We start from the raw sequence: 16,298 nt of genomic DNA, 5'->3' as shown, positions 1-16,298 counted from the left end.
AAAATTCTCGGATGTTCTGTTCTGATTAAGACAAATCCGCATTTAGGTAATGCTCCTAGATCTTTAAATGCGAAGGACACTCCTTGTGTATCTAATACGTATAGTGGTAGCCTTTCACTACCCTGTTCCATGACTTTATCTACGTATCCGGTGTAAAGTTCTGTGAACTTATTTTCTTGGCACTCTTACATGGGAATTGGGTCCCAGAAAGCGTAACCGAGAACATTATCTATGCATTTATCGTCACTGAATTTACAAACCGTACCTGTTGATAATGTAAATTTATTATTATCTAGCGATATTGTTTCCCAGTGTTCTTGCAATGAAATTTTAACATATCCTGTCACAAAAACGTTTTGAAATTCGCCATATGGGTCATTATAGTAGCCTGCATTACTGCATTCACCTGTGCTACCAGCTGATTCTGCGAAAGTTGTAGCGTGTACTACTGAATTATTCACTAGTAATGACTAAAAGAGGCGATCTCCTATAGATATTGATCTGTGTACGTGCATTTTTTCGCATTCGTCTCTTGATGTTTCGCGTAGGTATTTTATTTTTCCTAATCCAACTTCCATATTATGATTATTATAGCTGCTCTTAGCGTCCCTATCTATTTCTATTGTGCAATAGCGCACTCGGATCGACGAATATTCATTGAGTTGCAATAATGATACTTCGATCCGCATAGAATTGACGATTGGTTGTAGCAATTTGCAGTCTGCAATATCTATTAAAGAAAAAGATGTAATATTTGCGAACTTTTGCGCACAATCATAAGCAATGAAGGCCGTCGTCTTGGTGACAAGTTCCAAGAGTAGAAGGCAAATTAGAAGATTCATCATCTGCAAACAATAAATTTAAGTTATTCCTTAATAGATCTTATTCAGAACATGCAATCTGTGCGATTTTTTATTAAATTTTGCGACACGATTATTCATATGGCCTTATGTGCGATATGCGTAAACGGTTCGTTTGTACAATTTTGCTGCGGTTTTTGCCGATCTCAATTCGTACATTTTCGTTGGGCCATATTTCCGAACCAGATATCGACCAGAATATTGGTCATCGAATTTTTTTGATTCCGGGCCACTTAAAAGCGAAACATAGTCGTTTACCTTAATTTCTCTGGGATTGATTTTTTTGTCGTAATAATGTTTTGACTTAATTTTTGCCAGTATAATTTTTTCACGAGCAATTTGGTGCAAAGCATTGAAACGGTTGATTAGTTGTGATATAATCGGCATAAGTAGGTACAAGATCTTCCGGTTCTGGCGGAGTTGCTGATGGTACTCGTGCAACTCTTGCAAACATTCATATGGAGTATAATGCGTCATGTCTACCAGTCTTATAATTGAACATTGCCATTTCTACAAATTCATCCCAATCTTCAAACTTATTTGTAAAAACTTTTAAATATTCGTTTAATAAGGAGTGTTGTCTTTTTTTTTTAATCCGTTTGATTCAGGATGAAAAGCGCTTGTACGAAATTGTTTAATACGAAATCTTTTTACAACTCTTTTCATTAATTTTGACAAAAAATTTTGCCCGCAATCGGTAAGCATGCCGTTTGGTGCTCCGAAAACACAGACTACGCGTTTAATAAAAGCATCTGCTATAGTAATAGCCGTTTGATCAGGTATTGGAATACCTATAGCGAAACGTGTAAACATGCACTGAAATGTTAAACAATAAGGATTATTTAGTTTGGTCGTTGGCATCGGTCCCATAATGTCCATTGCAGTTTTGAAAAATGGTACTAGCGGAGAATCGGTGACGACCATCTTCTGTTTAGTTTATTCACGTACTAATTTTTTTGTTTGGTAATCAACACGTTGTTGTATGAAATGTTGTATGAGTACGTGTATGGGTACAATGTTGTATGAGTATGTCTTCTTTAAGATGTTCCCAGTTCGATTTGTGTCGAATACGATTAAATGTTTTATTAACTCCCGCGTGTCCTCCGACTGCTGAACAATGTGCTTCTTGTATAATCTCTGCTCTCTCATTAGATAGGGGATGTTTTACCTGTTCCTTGCATACTATGACCTTGACATCTAGTTTTCCAAGCTTATCTCGTATACAGATAATAATTTTACTGAATAACACGTTCTCTATGCTTTCACTTTTGGCTAAGCTAAATTGACTATCTTGTTTTCAGCAATAATGTTTCTTAAATTTATGAGTAATGCTTTTAGCATAATAATCATATTCTCGGTGCTTTCTCGTTCTTCGCACCTTAGCGGCATTACTAAGTCATTTCTTTTTCCAACTTTAATTAGTTTAGGATATCTTACTTTTAAATTTTCTATTCTTGGTAATTTATTTACTTCTTTTAAAAGATGAGCTCCTTCATCGAGAGGTTCTCCTTTATCATTGACAAAATACAAATAATTATCTTTTCTCATAAACAATTTTTCGCGACAATAAATGATGTTGCTTTAAGGTAATTTTTTTTCTATTTCATTCTCATTATTTATGATCTCTGTTGCGTTTATCTTAGTTTCGTTTGATTCGTATTCGTCTTCTTCTTTGATGGTTTCTAAACTAGTTTTTAATGGTACACCTGTGCCCTTGCTTTGTACAATTTGCTTTGTATACTTTGCTTTGTGTGGCTCTCACAGTATTCCTCAATAGTTTTACTATGTACGCAAATATCATCGAAGAAGGTTACTACTCCTTTCATTCCTATCGTTAAAAGGTGAATTAATGATAGAAAGACCGACGCGCTTGTTTTCAATCCGAAAGGCGACCTTGTAAACTGGAAAAGGCCTTGGTCGCATTGAAATGCTGTCACCTGCCTGTCCTCCTTTTTAACTAGGCATTGATGATATCCTGAATAAAGGTCAAAGACCGAGTATATTGTGGATCCTCCTAACGCATCTAACTAATCGTTTACATTCGGCACTGGAAAATTGTAATCCGGAATGAGTGTATTTACTGCACGGAAGTCTATTACTGGTCTTTTCTTGATTATGCCTTCAGCATTCCTTTTCTTGTCTACGCAAAATATTGAAGACGAGTAAGGACTAAAAGACCTTTCAATTATACCTTGGTCGAGCATATTTAAAACTTGAGCATCAATTTCTTTTCTTAACTCCGGGGGTTGTCTAAAAGGTTTTATGCGGATAGGTACCTTCGATGTTAATGGAATTTCGTGTTGTAGTAGATTAGTATATCCTAATTTGTCTCCAGGTAAGTGATATCTGTCGTTGAATTTATTTGAAGTTTTTTTTGCCTTTTTTTCAAGATTATGATCATTTAAAGTCAAAATTGTGATCCTTAAATTTTTTTCAAAAATTCGATTGAATAAAACAAAAAAACGGCTTGATCGATTGAATTGAAACTTTGTGGGGTTTTGTGGGCATATTGAATTGTAAAAGACACGCTTAACATTTCTGATTTTCTCGATAGTTCCAACTTAGCGCTTGATTATCTCAGAAGCCACCAAATACTCTTTTTGTCTTGATTTTTCAAATTAATGTAAAGAATAAAAAAAAAAAATTTTTTTTTCAAAAATAGTAGTTCAGTTTTTTGGAAAGTTTATTCAAGATTTCAAAACCTACCTTCATTTTTTTGTGCATTAAGCGGTTGCTGAGATATTGATGGTTAAAGACAAAAAGATCCTTTTCCATTCAAAGTTCGATATATCAGTGAGAGGTGAGGGTATTGAACTTTTCAACAATGCAAATTAAAGCTGAATAAACAAGTTATCCGATCCATATAGTGGCTGAGTTAGAAAATTTTTTTCCAAGTTCGTAGACTAAAAAACAAAACTGAAAAAATTTAATACAAAAATTTTTTTTGGTATTCATGAGCAGAACATGTTGCTTGAAAAATTTTTTGATTATGAGATCTCAAAACTAGAAACTTCAACCTTGAAAACGCTTTTTTTTTAATTCTAGTACGACCATTTTCAAGGGAAATACACCCAGTTAAAAAGCGTCAAAAGTTTTTGAATTTTTTTTGATCCTTTAATTTTTTCCACTAGTCTATAAATTTTAATAATAATAACAGATTTTCATATCGACTCTATCATAATACAATGGAAATATTAAAACTAATTATATAGTGAATACATAACAGAACTTTGTTCATATAACAGAGTAAATAATTAGTGTCTCCTATAAATTATAAAATACTTTAAAATATTATATATTTCTACATACGTACAAACCTTAACTTCCTTGGTGCAGGATGGTTAGATTTTATTGACCGGTACAGATGTTTTATTTTCTTCTGTAGGTGAAAAACAGTATCCTTTTTATTACTATCTATCTATTGGCGATAGTAATAAAATAAAATAGTATTTTAATATTTCAAAGAGACAATCTACGAGGGAAAAAGAGTAAGATAGAGAAAGAATGATATCTGTACTCTAATAATTTGATTTGAGTAGAGTATTACATGAAATAAGTAGATAGTTTATTTTTTGGAAAAGGATGATTTCTCATGTATCGTTGCTTCAAAGCACCTCAATAATGTAGTTGTACAGACTTGTTCGAATATATTATACTTTCACAAACAAAATAAACCATCTACTTCTTCAAGACAATATGCAGTCTATATATATATATAGATTATTATATGTATATACATACCTGAACAACGAATGTCTGATTAGCACTAATATTCTACTTGATTCAGTTGTACACATAATGTATACACGAATATAATTACGACATTACCTCTCTTCTTATATTTTCTGTTTCTTGCTCTCTCTCTCTCTCTCTCTCTCTCTTTAATGTAAGTAATTTTTCACTTCTAACATGATCCTTCTTGGTAAAGGGTTCATCCATCTCATCATCAGATAGAAATAGACTTATGTCTTCTTCCGCTACAGATCTGTAATAAAAAATCTATAATTAAATATTATATAGAGATAATTAATGAGGGAAGAATAAAGAAAGAAAGACAAAGTGAAAAAGCTCATCTAAGATTTTTTCTCAGTGTAAAAATTATTGGGCTCATAAAGACATAAACTTAATACATATTTGAAGCAGACAGGAGATATATGAAAACAAGCTTTAACCCCCCTTACCCCAGCCTGAAAAATGTAATGGACAGTGAAAAAAAATATCATTAAAAATATCTCTAATTGAACCCTCCAAAAATGCTCATTATTTTAATTCAACCCCACTAGTTGTTTCAAAAAAAATTAAAAACTATGATAATTTTTCCGTTGTTTGCAACTGCGATATCTTTAGTAATACTCAATTGCAAAGAAACAAGGCAAAAAATTGAACCCTTGCTCGTTTTAATTGCACCCCTCTTAATTTTGTAAAATAATTAATATGTATGTCAAAAACAACAATCTAATTTTATTTCCGCATGCGCGTTAACCCATCTATTTGGAAAGAACATACAATAAAATTAGATTGTTGTTTTTAAAATATATATTAATAATTTTGAAAAAGTAAGAGGGGTGCAATTATAACGAGCAAGGGTTCAATTTTCATGCCTTTGTGATGTTCGTATCACTTATAAATAATTCGTACTCTCGCATCTAGTTGCGCTAATGAGTAAGATTTCGTTTCTAATAAATCTACTCTACTTGTCAATAAAATACATAGATAAATCAAATATAAGCTAACAATAATAAATTGAAAAATCAAATATATGCGAATATGAATGTGGTTTCCAGGAAAATCAGACTATGCCCTAGTTTCTTATGGTGCGAATTGTCCCATAAGCAGAGCTAAAGTCTTCCTTGGATAGGATATAATTCGGCCCAAGTTTCTTATAGCGCGAGATGTTCTAAAAGTTGAGCTCGAATTATAGGAAAGAAAAAGTCTTGCTCAGTTAATCACAATGAGAGAAAGAACTTAGGTATCAGCCAAGTTTATTCAGACTCATGCGCTCACTTTGCAAGGCTAGAAGTGAATGCTAGCCTGTGCAATAGTGGGCGTATTTATACACAAATTTTCTCGCCAATTTCGCAGGAGCGTTTTCTTCGAGAAGTTTTCGAATATTCGAGAAACATTCGCGAATTTTGAGAAATGAGTTTTCTTAATTTACAAGTAAATAAACATTAATAATGAGCTTTCAACACATGTGAACTTTACAGAATTCGTTATTTGTTGATTTAGTGTAATTTACAATTATCACAAATAGTGTCGTCAAAAGTTATTAACTAATAAAGTTAATTAATGTAATATTACAATATTTACAATAGAAAATTATTAAATTTTTACATAACTTTATAGTTTATTAATTTTAGAAGTGTTTTCTAAAAAGAAATATTCAAATTAGTTAATAACATTTGAATTATAACAAATTTTCATATTTTTAACGTTGTTTCTATAATCTTATAACGCAATTATTAGATTAATTATCTAAGATTTATAAATTATAAAGCTGTCATTATTAAGTATGAAATTAACGTTTTCGTGCTATATACAACTTTGTGACGTCGGGGTCACTCTCAGGTACGCTTGGAGTCAGCGTAAACTCAGGGTTGCTATGATTTGGCTATCGTGTAACACATGAGCCGGGACGAGCAATATTGTTGCGTGGAGAAAACTGTATACTAGCGCGGTATGTAATAACCAAATGTTATTACGATAGAGGCCCATCAAGCGATAACGGCCAAATTTTGTATTGGTGGGAAATTTTCTAATCGTATCTAGGATTTCTTTATTGGTCTGTGGACGTGAATTTTCAGAGAGAGAAAGGGCGCTCCTTTTTTAACTTGGGCCCTTTTCTCCATAGATGGCTCTCGGAGTGCCACTTTTAAGAGCAAGAGTGACGCTATAGTTTATAATTACTTATACAAAATCGTACTAAACTTAGATAGTTTTTACGATACATAGTGATTATTACAATAATTCAATTATTATAAATATTTGGAAAAATCCAAAACTTCTACGATTTATTACAAAATGCATTATTGTTCTAATATACAATTATTTATTAGTCATTTGGTGATTAAAAGATGCGCATTATGTACAATAATAACTTACAAAATTGATAAAATCCATTAAATTAAAATTAAATTAAATTAAAATCCATTAAATATTACGGATATTTTTTTTAAATTCGGTGGGAAAAAAAAGATAAATTGCATTTTTATGGCCCCCTTCTATTATCGGTGTGATAACGCTTCACGAGGTATACGCGATGATCGTAGGCTCCTGTCAACACATCCGCGTGGAACAAAGCAGGATAGAGTGTCTCAGGCTCGGGCCACTATCAAGTTTTATATAAAATTTTTATCTCTAATGCGTTTCCATCGTGGAAAATCAGGAAGATTCCCGCTCCGTTCTTCATATCTATTTCTATTAATTAATATTAAAAAAAACTAAGTTACAGCTGGCCGTCACACCCCCACACTTAAGCGATTGCTAGAGGAGTGCAACGAGGAAGAGCAATCGAACTTTTAATATTATTTATAAGGATCTTGTCGTATCGTGCTGTAATCAAAGTTTTTTTTATCATTATATTTTATATGTTATAATCTCGAAGATCTTGCCCTAACATGGGAGAAACTCAAACGATGGTTTAACTACTTGAGATTGTGATGCTGGAATTGAATTACTCTGGTTATGTTGTGTTATTTCATTTTCTTTTGTATGTAGAGTCGGATATAATTCCTGTCCAGGACCGGTGACAATATTTGCTGGTGATTCTACATCCCTTTTCGCTTTTGTGGGTTTTGGTGTTAAATGTATCAGGAAGATAGTTAAACTATTTCATATGGCCCCAATCAGATGAAAAGACCATCCATAAATGCTATGTAGAGTTATTCCATTAATGAGGACTTCTATTAATTTTTTAATAGTTTGGAGAATTAGTATAATTGCAAGTATACCGGCATTGAAAGTATCAAAGGTTATAAATTTCATCCACATTTTGTTCCAGGTATTAACTACCAACTGCTCCATTACATTCTCGTTCATTAACTTTTCAATTATTCCGTTACTGTCTTTTATGGTGTGTCCTCGAATTTCTCGGGTTACATCATTTATTACTGCAGGTTGTTCCAAAGGGAACAGGATTTTGTTCATTAAATCTTGTAGATACTTTTCTGTATATATTCCGCTGGTGGCTAGTGAGGCCATATTCTGGTATTTCCAGGTTAATCCATAAAAAAGTTTAAGAGTGGTGGGAGTTTTTGTTTCTACTGCTCTTGGTAAAAACTTATACCAGTCATCATTGAAATAAAATATGTGGGTAGTAGAGCATTACAATCAACTACTGTCCCATAAGCTTTCAAAATATGTGTTTTAGGAGATAAGAATTTGGTATGGTTGTTATGGATTACTTTTAGTTCAGCATAACATTCGTCTTCTTGCGATACTTTCACATCAACGGGTATACATTTAACAATGTGCACTATCTCTCCTGCTGTCACAGCCATGTATCCGGGTCCTTTCATGAGATTATAGGCAAACTGATCGGGAGATTGCCTAGCAATTGCAAGTGCATTTTTCAATATTTCTCTTTCTTGCTTACAGCGATGTACATACGACAACATCCTTGTACATACGACTTAATAGTACTTTTATGTGACGTTCTACATGTACAAACTTAGAATTTACATACGCAAATATATCTAGGTTGTTCATTAATGTTTTCTTTCTTAGAAAAAATGCATTATTTTCGACAACATAAACAAATAATTTTGGGTGTTCGGTGACTATAATTTCGTAACCGTATAGATTACGTTTGGATTTGGATATTAACGCGAAAGCAATGTCTTATGTTACTAACGAGTATAAAGTTTGTTCTATTTTACCTTCAATTTGATTAGCTGCTCCTTCATACAATATTTGATACCGATTAAATTTGCACACATCTTTAGGTATACTTTCCCAAAAAGTATATCCTCCTTCAGAATCTATACAATGTTCACTACCTAAAATACATCTAACGCCACTACGTAATATTATTTGGTTATTATATAAGTCGACAGAAGCGATATATTCTTGTAAAGTTACTTTTATTTTAGCTTGGACAACTACGGAACTCCAGCTTCCATAAGCATCGGAATAACTACCATAGGTACATTCTCCATACTGATCTACGCTTCCTGCAAGTATGGCGGGTCTAATTGTGGTTTGATTCACTTTAATATCTCGAAATGCATGTGAATTGTCGAAGTAAAATGTACCGCTTTTATGCAAATCATAACACGTTTGTTGGCTTACATCCATTAAATATTCTATTGCGCCATTCTCTATTATGGAATTGTGTGAATGCATTCCACAATAATAAATAGTTCGGTCTACTTCGACTTTACATTGAATCACTTGTACAGTTTCATAGTTATTTAACTGTAATAATAGAGTGTATTTTCTTGTTACGTTTATTTTTGTAGAAAGCATTTCACATTCTTCCACGTTTGATAAAGTTATAGTGGTTATATTAAGAGATCTTGCTCCGCAGTCGTATCCTATGATGGCTGTAACTGGATTAGTTATTGTTAAGAATATCAGTGATAACAGAGAAGAACGCATCATGTTTTCGGCTCTGTAATCAGAAAATATTTCATTATATGTTCCTTTTGTTCAATTATCTATTGTTTGTTTTATAATATATATATTTTATTTTATGATTTCTATTATCTCATTTTATTTTATATTACATTATATTTTTCCTCTCTCCTTTTTTTTTTATTTTGGCTTGATTTTTTTGGTTGATTTGTTTATATGTGAAATTCGGAGTCTATTTGAATGAACTATTTTTGTGCCCTTTTTAGTCTCTATTTTTACATTATGTTTTGGAAGAATACCAACTATTTTATAAGGTCTTGAGTAATGATCCCCGAATTTCTCCGGTTTAGGTCCTGATTTTAAGAAAACGTAATCACCTAAACTGAAGTCTTTTGGATTTATATGTCTATCATAATATTTTTTTTATTTTTCTTTAGAGCTAACTAAATTTTCGTAAGCTAATTTTCGTATACTACATAAACGCGCAACTAAATCTATTATATATCCCTTACATGTAGGTAACGTATCGCTTTCATGAAGGGGATTATTTGAGGGCATTCGAGCTAAGCGGCCAAATACAACTTCATACGGCGTATGTTTGGTACTTTCTTGTAGACAGGTATTGTAGTTTAGGATAGCTAGATCGAGCCAATCATCCCAATCGTTGTCAACATCGGTGTATTGCTTTAAATACTCAATTAGTACGTGATGAGATCTCTCAAGGGAACCGTTTAACTGAGGCATGAATGCTGTGGTTTTTAATTTCTTTATTTTGAATTGCTTGGAAATACGCGTCATTAGTGAACTCAAAAAATTTCTGCCTTGATCAGTAAGCATAGCTTTCGGACATCCAAAAACACAAATGAATTTCTTAAGAAATGCGTCCACTATTGTTGATGATAAGGTGTCTGGTAATGGGACAGCTATACAAAATTTACTAAAATGTATTCATTTCCTTTTATTGTTCTTTTTAGAGGGCCTACAATATCCATAGCAATTTTATCAAACACTGTAGCACATTTATCAGTTATTATCATGGGTTGTCTGGTCTGTAAATTTCTTTAATTGACATTCTAGACACTGTTGAATTCGTCTTTGTATATCGTCTTTTAGATTTTCCTAATAATATTCTTGTCTGATCCGGTGAAAGGTTTTTGAAACGCCACGATGTCCTCCAATTGGGGATTTATGGTATTCATAAAAGATTCCGTCACGTTGTTCTAAGAGTACATACTCTAACTTATCCGTACAAATTATTATTTTTATTCCACTATTTCTAAAGACAGTATCTAATAATATCTTGTATATTGTGAGGTAGATTCTGATTAGGTTGCACAGATATTTCGAGTATAACTCGTGCCTCACCTTCAAGTTCACTGTCGTCTAGATCACTCTCTACGTAATCAGGTATCTCATTTCGAGTTCTTTCGGGGTAACGTTTTGAAACATCTTCGACAAATTCAGGTATGGGCAACTTCTCGACAGGAGGTGTTCTTGGGTGTGGGATAATATTTTTATTATCATTATTAACAGAAATTTTTCGGGGTCGTCCACATGGACGTTTTATTGGTTTGATTTCATCAGTTTCTTTTTGAACTACCACAGGGTCAGATGACTGTTCCATTTGTTGTCTTTGCCTTCTAGTAACTACATTTACTTCAGGAATTTGATGAGTTTTGTCTGCTTCAGTGATTACTAATAGTTACTAATATGTAACTATCATTCTCTTATGTTGGTATTTTTCGTCTTCTAAAAGGAATGTAAGTGACTCCTATTTTTATTGTCTTTGTGTCAAAATTAATACTTGCTTTACTAGAAAAAAGGAAATCAGATCCTATTATGCCTTCACAATTTACAGGAAAATCATTTTGTACAATATGGAATTTCATTGGTATCTCAAATAATTTCAGTTTTATTGATCCTAAAGTTCTATGGGTTAAACCATTAATATCTATTAGGTCAATTTGATCGGTCTCATCACGAATTCCTAAAGCATACTTTTCCCTTATTAGACTCTGTTCAGATAAACTATTAATCATATACTGTATCCATCCGTATTTTGGATTATATATATTCAATAAAGGAGGTTCTTCGTCAACGAGTGGCGTATATAAATTATAAATTTTCCTATATTTTTCCATGTTACTCTCACTGATAACAGGTTTTACTGAGTTACTTTTGTTTATGCTAATGTTATTATAGTTTATTCTCGTACTGGTGTTGTACAAGAAATTTTTACTTATGATTCCGTGATATGGCATTTGACAGTTTGCAACAACATAAAATACTATTTCATTTCCGGCTATTGTTAACTTGACAAATCCACATTCTTGATAATCATCTTCAGCAAAAATACTCTGCATGGGTAAGATATTGGACATTTGGATAAGTATATCGTCCGGTACATCGCAGGATTTTATGATATTGGTAGTGGAAGTAGAATCAATTAAGAATTGAAACTCTTCACCTGTTTGTTAATATAAGAGTAAACTAGATTCTTAATTTCTCTATCATTCTGACGTATGTATTTTATATTAACTGGTTCTATTGGACTTCGTGATAATGCATCGGCTGTCGCATTGGCTTTGCCTGGGCGATAAATTATCTCATAGTCATATTCAGAAATTTGAAAACGCCATTTAAAAATCCTGGTATTAAAGTCAGCTGACTTAACCCTTTAACGCCTGAATTGCAGTTCTTCAGTAGTCCATGTTTGAGGTAGTGCCAATCAACGTAAAAATGATAAAAATGTCTGAAAATTCATACTCGACTATTTTCGGGTATGCTCTTTCGATTGGCATGGTTAAAAATTTAAAAAAATTTAAAAAAACCATTAAATTTTGCAATTTAAATAAAAAAAGCACGATTTTTACAATACATTTTTTTTCAAACTCGATTTTCACCTGGAACCACCTGTTCATTTCACGCAGAACCTTTCAAAATCGTGCAATAATACCTCGAACTTAAAAGTTATGGACTTATGATAATAAATTTTGGCATAAAAAATTCAAAATGGCGCCCAAAATGGGTCAATGTCAGGGTACATTTTCATTATTTTTTTTTTCACGAACGGTCAATTTTAGAAAAAAATTGTATAGAATAAAAAGTGTTTAGAATCACTCAAAAAATACGCCTGAATTTTTTCAAAATAGTTTAAAGACTTTTTAATTTTTTTTAAAAATTGTTAAATTCAAAAATCCAAAAACTTCTCAAAAAATTCTGAAAAAATTCACACTTACTCTTTGAACGATTTTAAGCAACTTTTCTTCTATAAAATTTTTTCCTAAAACTGATCATTGTTGACTAAAATGGGTTAAATAGAAAAAATTATTTACTTGTTGAACGAAATTACATTTCTGTCCACAAAGCAAATTTTTTTAACATTCTTTATTTAGTTTACTTTCCTTACTTTTTCTTTTCTTTTTATTTTAAATCTGTTTTATATATTTTTTATAAAATGTAGCAAGTATATCAAAGTTAGTTATTTTTATTCGATTACTTATCATAATAATCAGTATAATTATGTGTGATTACCATATTCTTGATTCTCACATATTATAGGGATTAATTTTACTTTATTTATTTTGAAGATTTAAAATATTGCTAATGATTTTTTTCTGAACCGAAAATGTCGCAATTATTTCAAAGATAGTTTCTTTTATTATTTTTCATGTGCTCTATAATTATACGTGATAATTCTAACATATCATAGTAATTATTTTTACTTTATTTGTTTTCAATATTTTAAATATTTCTACTGCTTTGTTTCTGAAACATATTGTAAAAATGCCAAAGAGAAAAAATGAAACATCGGCTTCTGCTACTGTTTCAAAAAATCGTCATAAAAAGAAATACAAGGTATCGTCTAGTTCGATAGAATTAGATGAAGAAGAAAATTATGATGAAGCTGTTTTTATTCCAAATCCAGATAGTTCTGGCGAATCTGATGGTGATGATTCACGTTACGAAAATGAAGATTTTGATGATTCTGAAAATGAAGTCGAAGAGTTTTTTCCAAGTTCATCTTATAGAAAAGTTCTCCAAGGATATGAACCTTCCCAGAAAAAACTTGAAGATGACCATCAATTTGTTTGGGTTGACGGAGAAAAGAAATATCATTCTAATCTGAAAAATGAAATATTACTGTCAGAAAAAGATAAAAACTTCATTTCCCAATGCTCTGACTCCAAACTATTCGAATTGTTCTTTTCTACAGATATCAAACAATATATAATCGAAGCTACTAAAATAAATGGATATGATCTGACTCCGGAAAAATTGAATGCATTTTTAGGTATAATAATATTTACCATGTTCAACAAACGTTTATCCCAAAGAGATTATTGGTCAAAAGATCCTTTTCTTGGATGTGCTTTAGTACCTAATGTTATGAGTCGCGATGAATTTGAGGAGATAAAGTCAAAGCTCAAGTTGTCCAAACCAGAAGACGAAGATTCTAACGATAGAGTCTGGCGTGTTCGATCTGTTTTCAACATTTTTAGAAAAAATCTTCTTATTTTTGGAGTTTTTGCAACGGCTCTTTCGATCGACGAAATGATGCTAAAATTTTTTGGAAAAACTGTGTTGAAGCAATTCATCAAATCAAAGCCCATTAGATTTGGTATCAAACTATGGGCTTTATGTAGTGCAAACGGGTATGTGTTTGACTGTGACATATACTGCGGAAAAAACTCTGAAAATAATGATTTTTTACCAAAATGTGCATTAGGCAGCCGTGTTGTCATGCAAATGTTACAAAATGTTTTGGAAAATATATCAATTAAAAAGCTGAGTAAGTACCACGTTTATTTCGATAATTTATTTTGCTGCCCTGATTTATTAGTACATCTACACAAAATTGGAATACAAGCAACAGGCACGGTTCGAGAAAATCGTATCAATGTAAAAAACAACGTTGACAAAAAAGATAATAGAGGTACATATGCAGTCAAACATGATACAGAAAGTGGTATCAACTTTATAACTGTTGTAGATTCTAAGCCAGTTTCTATTTTGTCAACTGCCGCAGGTGTTACTCCTCTTTCTATAGTAAAACGTTTTGACAAGGAACAAAAGCAGAAATCTGACATATCATTCCCCCATGCATTTTCGGTGTATAACAAATTTATGGGCGGAGTTGATATTCATGACCAGCGATGTAATAAGGTTGTGCCTATTGTGCGTTCGAAAAAATGGACTTGGATTATACTCATGAGAATGATTCAATCAAGCATCACCAATTCTGTAGTTTTGAGAGACTTGACCGATTCAGAAGATAAAAAACACTCTACAAAAAGCTTTGCACTTTCATTAGCTAAACATTACATGGCGAAGAAGGATTTCAAAGGACATAAGTCAGAGATTGTACAAAAGTTTAGATATTGTTCGGGAGAAAAATGTGAAAAGCGAACTAACAGGATTTGTGAAAATTGTGAATTGTATTTTTGCAAAATATGTTTTGATACAATCCACTGATAGTCATTTAAAATAACTTTTTAAAGTTTAAAAAACGTAAACCTTTTAAAAAAATTATAAAAAAACGTAAAAAAAATTAAAAAAAAATAAATAAAAAAAAAAAAAAAAAGAAGATTCTCGGAAATCGTCCACCTCCAAGTGGTGAGAATCGGGCAACATTGTTGATAAAGACAATGGCAAAGGGCGATCTTGATCTCTGGATTATATACTTACAAATATTACACCCAGACTTGTATATATATGCCTGTGTGTATATGCAGATTTTCGGCCATGTAGTGCACGAATAATTTTTTCTATTTAACCCATTTTAGTCAACAATGATCAGTTTTAGGAAAAAATTTTATAGAAAAAAAGTTGTTTAAAATCATTCAAAGAGTAAGTTTGAATTTTTTCAGAATTTTTTGAGAAGTTTTTGCATTTTTGAATTTAACAACTTTTTAAAAAAATTAAAAAAGTCTTTAAACTATTTTGAAAAAATTCAGGCGTATTTTTTGAGTGATTCTAAACACTTTTTATTCCATACAATTTTTTTCTAAAATTGACCGTTCGTGAAAAAAAAAATAATGAAAATGTACCCTGACATTGACCCATTTTGGGCGCCATTTTGAATTTTTTATGCCAAAATTTATTATCATATATAATCTAACTTTTAAGTTCGAGGTATTATTGCACGATTTTGAAAGGTTCTGCGTGAAATGAACAGGTGGTTCCAGGTGAAAATCGAGTTTGAAAAAAAAATGTATTGTAAAAATCGTGCTTTTTTTTATTTAAATTGCAAAATTTAATGGTTTTTTAAATTTTTTTAAATTTTTAACCACGCCAATCGAAAGAGCATACCCGAAAATAGTCGAGTATGAATTTTCAGACAATTTTATCATTTTTACGTTGATTGGCACTACCTCAAACATGGACTACTGAAGAACTGCAATTCAGGCGTTAATGGGTTAAACCAAACTAAAGGTTGGTGATCAGTAATAATAGTGATTTTCCTTCCAAAGACATATGATTTGAATGCTTTGATACTGTGAATAATCGCAAGCGTTTCTTTTTCGTAAACCTCGTAATTCAACTCCGGACCAGGTAGTACTCGAGAGGTGTATGCGATCGGTTGGTCCGATCCAATAGTGCCTTGTGAGAGTATTCCTGCTATTACGATTCCAGAGGCATCAGTACGAATTATGTAATCTTTATCAAGTTTTAAGAATTGTAATAATGGAGCGTTACACAGAAACTCTATAAGTTCACAAAATGAACTTTCGATTTTAATTGTCCATTCAAACACCGTATCTTTTTGCAAAAGCCTGGTCAAAGATTTAGCAATTTTCGCAAAATCTTTAATGAATCTACGATAATAACCACGTAACCCTAAAAATTGACGTACAGCTTTAA

The 16,298-nt window shown here is 31.9% G+C and overlaps 1 protein-coding gene across 4 annotated transcripts in view; it reads right to left on the bottom strand.

Moving 5' to 3' along the window:
- Positions 1-4,779: 4,779 nt before the first annotated feature.
- LOC131672115 (spermidine synthase) overlaps positions 4,780-16,298 on the bottom strand; it is a 604,553-nt gene continuing 593,034 nt past the window's right edge. For all 4 annotated transcript variants that reach the window (XM_058949100.1, XM_058949119.1, XM_058949110.1 and 1 more), the window contains one exon: positions 4,780-4,845. In XM_058949100.1, the coding sequence (XP_058805083.1) occupies positions 4,838-4,845 (8 nt within the window). In that variant the 3' untranslated portion in view covers positions 4,780-4,837. The remainder of the gene's footprint in view (positions 4,846-16,298) is intronic.

The sequence above is a fragment of the Phymastichus coffea genome, unplaced genomic scaffold (genome assembly GCF_024137745.1).
Source record: "Phymastichus coffea isolate CEN01 unplaced genomic scaffold, Cenicafe_Pcof_1.1 PCOF00011, whole genome shotgun sequence".
In the NCBI taxonomy this organism is placed as follows: domain Eukaryota; kingdom Metazoa; phylum Arthropoda; class Insecta; order Hymenoptera; family Eulophidae; genus Phymastichus; species Phymastichus coffea.
This window is presented reverse-complemented; position numbering and strand designations above follow the sequence as displayed.